Source organism: Megalobrama amblycephala, linkage group LG8 (genome assembly GCF_018812025.1).
Source record: "Megalobrama amblycephala isolate DHTTF-2021 linkage group LG8, ASM1881202v1, whole genome shotgun sequence".
NCBI lineage: Eukaryota > Metazoa > Chordata > Actinopteri > Cypriniformes > Xenocyprididae > Megalobrama > Megalobrama amblycephala.
In genome coordinates, this window is record NC_063051.1 from 25,452,914 (window position 1) to 25,458,513 (window position 5,600).

Genomic DNA, 5,600 nt, shown 5'->3' on the forward strand with positions numbered 1-5,600 from the left:
ACTCAGAGTTGGTTGAACCTCCTTATTGAAACGGGCCCCTGGTGCAAAGGATTACTCTTGAAGGACTGAGGCCTCACCACCAGACTTCCTGGATTAAAGGCTGTGATATTGCCCACTATTGAACTGTGCTTCAAAGAACACAGCAATCTTTTGCATTCTATAGCTTCTACATGCAGACATTATGACATTTATCTACATTCTAGCTGTCAGTTCCCTCATCCAAATCGTATCCTTTTGTTTTAAATGCTGTTAACTTTAAACAGTTGTTACATTTGTTCATTTACACTTTTGTGTGCATTGTTGCGTCATTCTTTTGTGCCTAAAGTTGGCTTTTGTCTACTTGTTTGTACTTTATTAACACTTTTTACATTTGAAATTTTCAGATTTGTAATTCATTTTTGTAATAAAATCAATATACACTTCATTTGAGTTTATTGAATATTCACACCATAAGCAAACAAGGATAAGAGGAAAAAAAACTATAGAAACAGGCAATAAAATTAAGCTGCTACTTGAGTAGTTCCTCTTCCTGTCTGCTAAAATAGTCTAATAATGCGGCTTGTACATCCATCCCTTCCAGTTGTCCATGTTCTGTTAATGCCTGAACAGGAGGCTGCACATTCACATGAATGGCTGAAAGGTCCTCACTGAAGTGGTCTCCACGTTCTTCACAAATATTGTGCAGCACACAGCAGGTCAAAACCATCTTCTTTATCAGCTCCAGTTTACAGTCATTCCTTTTTAAGAGACACCTCCATCGTGCCTTTAGCCTCCCAAAACTCAAGTCCACAACTGACCTTGCACTGCTCATCCTGAAATTGAACTTTTGCTGCTGTGGGGTTAATCTGTCAGAGTCAGAAAATGGCTTCATGAGCCAGTTTTGCATGGGATAGGCCGAGTCTCCGATCAGGTAGTATCCAACATCACAACCGGAGATGAGTACTTTATTTTGGTTTAACAGTTGTCCATCTTTCAACATGTTCCACAAATAAGACTGTCTTAGGACCCTTGCATCATGCACGCTCCCAGGATAGCCAACACACAAATCCCAGAAGAACCCTTTCCCATCCACTACTGCTTGCACTACAATTGAATGCCACCCTTTTCTGTTAAAATAGTCACGAGTGTATTTTTCAGGTGCTGTTATTGGGATGTGGCTTCCATCTATTGCACCAACACATTGTGGTACATTCCAGCGTTTTTCAAAAACATCTGCCATCTCCTTCAGCTTCACAGAATCTGGGAATTTTATGTGAACAGGCAGAAGAACTTTAATTACAGCGTTGCAGAAGTCCTGCACACAGTTGAACACAGTGCTCACGCCAACCCCGAAAAGCTGACTGACACTTCTGTACTCATTGCCAGTGGCAAGCTTCCAAAGGGCGATGGCAATACGTTTCTTTACAGGTACACATAAACGGAAATTGGTGTTCCTTCGTTCAAGAACATGTCCGAGATGACAACATATGTACTCAAAAGACTCCCGCGAGACCCGGAAATTCTGGAGGAACTGCTCTGGTGAGAATTCAGGTACAATGGCATCCCACCACTTGTCCTCTCGTGGATATGACCACACAGTAGACGTCCGTCTTCTCATGATCACCAAGGCTATCTGTTAAGAAAATTAAGGTGTATAGAGTTTATGTAATGCCAACTTTGATACATCTTTCTGTTGTGGCAATACAAAAAAAGCAAAAGTAATTACTTATAAACCATGTCAGGGTTCTTACTCTTGATGTTGGCATGAAACGGAAGTTGTGATGGTCTGTTATTCCCTATTGTGATTATATCTGAGTGAATCGGCTTCTTGTACAAGACAAATTGTAGGGTGGGACTTGATTTTGTGCATTGGGAATTGATTGGATCATTGTGGTTTGCTATTCAAGTGATTGACAGGTTGTCCTGTCATGCCAGTAAACAGTCATCAGAGAAGAGATGTCAGTGCAAGAGGGAGGGGAAGTTATTTTGATTGAAGATTGAGGGCACAAGAATTTAAAAAAAGATGTACACAGATAAGTCATATATATTAAACACTGCAAAATCCAATAAATAAAATAAAAATGGTCAATTTAAAGTCACCATGAATTGTCAGATTTCATGGTGACTTTAAAGGGAAAATAATGTCATTTATTACTCACCCTCATGCCGTTTCACACCCATAACAACTTTGTTAATCTTCGGAACGCAAATTAAGATATTTTTGTTGAAATCCGATTTCCTCTCTCAAGATCCATAAATGTACTAAATACATATTTAAATCAGTTCATGTGAGTACAGAGGTTCAATATTAATATTATAAAGCGACAATAATTTTTTTTTGTGCACCAAAAAAAAAAAAAAAAAAAAAAAAACCGACATATTTATTATATTTCAAAACACTGCTTCATGAAGCTTCGGAGCGTTATGAATCTTTTGTGTCAAATCATGATTCGGATCGCGTGTCAAACCGTCAGACCGCTGAAATCACTTGACTTTGGTGCTCCAAACCGCTGATTCGACACAAAAGATTCATAACGCTCCGAAGCTTCATGAAGCAGTATTTTGAAATCGGCCATCACTACATAAGTCGTTATTTTGTTTTTTTTTGGCGCACCAAAAATATTCTCGTCACTTTATAATATTAATATTGAACCACTGTACTCACATGAACTGATTTAAATATGTTTTTAGTACCTTTATGGATCTTGAGAGAGGAAATGTCATTGGTGACTATGCAGGCCTCACTGAGCCATCGGATTTCAACAAAAATATCTTAATTTGCGCTCCAAAGATGAACAAAGGTCTTACGGGTGTGGAACGGCATGAGGGTGAGTAATAAATTACATTATTTTCATTTTTGGGTGAACTAACCCTTTAAGACTACTTCTACTCTTGACTTTAAGACATCATGTTCCAGGACATTATATGTTTTATTTATTTTATTGCACATTTACACTCTTAAGACATGGAATGTTCCAAGTTACAACACTGTAAGGCAGACTTACATTATTGAGCAAGATTTGAAATGGAATGACTCGTTAACAAAAATGTAAATCAGGACAGTACTAAAATATTACAATTTTTGACACAGGAACATAAGTTTTCCGTCTTTTTACATTATTTTACATTATGTTTCTGAAACTTTGAAAAACTTTCACAAAATCATAAGGAAATAAAGAAAATGTTTATTTTCTTGTAACTAATTTTTTGTATTTGCTTTCTAATTGTATATCTGTGTGAATGTGATTATATATACCCAACAAAATTACCATGTTCACAAGGTAAAAAAAAATGGACATTCAATATATTCTTAAAAAAACACTGATTGCAGAATTAATTCAATTTATTTATTACAATTCCAAATATAGTTTTTACAATGTCCCGCCCCCAACTGAAATTAGAAATATAACTAAAGTTAGTTTGAAAATAGGTGTTTGCATGTGCACCACCTAACTAAACTTGATCGTGCTCCGTAACCAGTAACGTTACGTGAGGGAATCCTGCACATTCGCTAAGCATAAAGATAATAATAACTGGGTTAACGTTACCTGACGTCTTGAACGTAGACGGTGTCTATGACATTGTCTTTGAACTGCATGAAGACGCTGAATTAAATTACTTTGGATGTTAAAATACGTTCTCAAAACTAGTAGACAGACCTGTAAACAATGACTATGGTGCGCCATGATTGTTTGTGGGCAGTTATGTACTTACGTGGCCGATTACGTCATCACGTGCGTGTCAAATCAGTGCTTTTATTCTCTTTTCCCTTGCAATATTATGAATGTTACTATATATAAATACCTCTTTGTGTAAAACTTAACCCATAAAATCTATTTGGTTGATAGTGAAAACGTGGGTAAATAACATTCAATACAAACCAGCATTGCAATAAATTGTGAAACGATTTCACTTTTTTTTTTTTCACAATGTGTGTGTATATATATATATATATATATATATATATATATATATATATATATATATATATATATATATATATATATATATATTCATATACGTTATTCGTAGCTTCATTCATTGTGAGTTGCACCGCGTGCATATCACCAGTAGAGGGCGGCAACACACCGTCTCTCATCCAATGAAAAACCTCACTGTTGTCACGTCCTGGTATGGTTGGTCAAAAACCATTGTATTCATTCATTAAAACTCGTATTTACAAATATGTAAATAACTAGACGGATGAAAGAAACTCTTATTCTATCAGTCAGCAATAATTGCACAGTATTTTATACCATTCAAGAATAGATTTGTATACACACAAAAGCTGTTTGCTCATTTTGTTTGTTTGTTTGTTTCATTTGCTGCTTTCTGCAGTTATGCAGTCCGTGATGTTCATGTTAAGTAAAGGAATGAACCTTAAGAAAAGGTGGAGATGGTCACAGGTGACTATCATTACTGATGATAATTATCATCCGTCTGCACCTGCTGCCATGCATTCATTAAGTCTCTATATGCAAACTAGACTTTATTTGCTGCCCAGTAAAAGAAGTCCTCCTTGTTATTATTTTAATTAGGTTAATGAACAACCAGGAGGCCAGGACTGTCCTGAAGAAGTGACTCACAAATTTAGTGGAGGTGCATGGATTTTGCTTTGTTTGTGAAAATTTCTTAAATTAAGCAGAACTTAAAAAGAAAGAAAGAAATGCAAACTAAAACACAAAGAAAGCTGACAATGCATATTATATATGAATAATTTTAGCATAATTGCTTTATCATATTAATGGACTTCAGCTACAATATATTTTAATTTTATAACATGTCTTTTAAAGCAGGTTCAGTTTAGAGAAATTAACTGTGTTTGCAGTCATGATGGGATACAGTATTGCTTTTAATTCTGAAAATTGCTGGCAAGCGGCAAATAAGCAAGCATATAATTATCCAAAGAACAAGAATTTATTTCAAGTGATGTGTTTGCGTTTCACAATAAATTCTGCATTATCAAATTTCGTTCTTCAATACTTAAATTTTTCTTTTACTAAAATATGTATATCTTCAGTTTGAACAAACCTATGGCAAATTAATTAAATGCAACTAGAAAAAAAATATTTCAGCTGAGGTCCTGTCTGAGCATTGTTGGGGGTGTGGCCAAAAGTTTTGTTCACATGAATATTAAATTGTGTATGCCATGGAAAGTAATAGGTGTTGTAGTTTTATATGGTGTTTTATATTTGAAATCACCATTGTGGAGATTAGTGTTTTTTATGACATACACTATATTGCCAAAAGTTTTGGGATGCCTGCCTTTACATGCACATGAACTTTAATGACTTCCCATTCTTAATTTGTAGGATTTAATATAGAGTTGGCCCACCCTTTGCAGCTATAACAGCCTCAACTCTTCTGGGAAGGGTTTCCACAAGGTTTAGGAGTGTGTTTATGGGAATTTTTGACCATTCTTCTAGAAGCGCATTTGTGAGGTCAGGCACTGATGTTGTCAGGAAAGCCTGGCTCACAGTCTCCGCTCTAATTCATCCCAAAGGTGTTCTATCGGGTTGAGGTCAGGACTCTGTGCAGGCCAGTCAAGTTCCTCCACACCAAACTCGCTCATCCATGTCTTTATGGACCTTGCTTTGTGCACTGGTGCACAGTCATGTTGG

The 5,600-nt window shown here is 36.0% G+C and overlaps 1 protein-coding gene across 1 annotated transcript; it reads right to left on the minus strand.

The window, feature by feature from the left end:
* Window positions 1-415: 415 nt before the first annotated feature.
* On the minus strand, window positions 416-3,672 carry zgc:113227 (uncharacterized protein LOC541506 homolog). The gene is made up of 2 exons (XM_048200248.1): window positions 3,528-3,672; window positions 416-1,612 (listed from the first exon to the last, which is right to left on the minus strand). Exons 1-2 carry the CDS (start codon window positions 3,663-3,665, stop codon window positions 509-511), a joined length of 1,242 nt encoding a protein of 413 aa, XP_048056205.1. The 5' UTR covers window positions 3,666-3,672; the 3' UTR covers window positions 416-508.
* Between the last annotated feature and the right edge of the window lie 1,928 nt (window positions 3,673-5,600).

Coding starts and splice junctions, on each gene's coding strand:
- zgc:113227 (XM_048200248.1), bottom strand. CDS start 3,665: ATGGCGCACCATAGTCATTGTTTACAGGTCTGTCTACTAGTTTTGAGA. Junction 1,613..3,527: donor GTCTACGTTCAAGACGTCAG/GTAACGTTAACC, acceptor TTTTCTTAACAG/ATAGCCTTGGTGATCATGAG.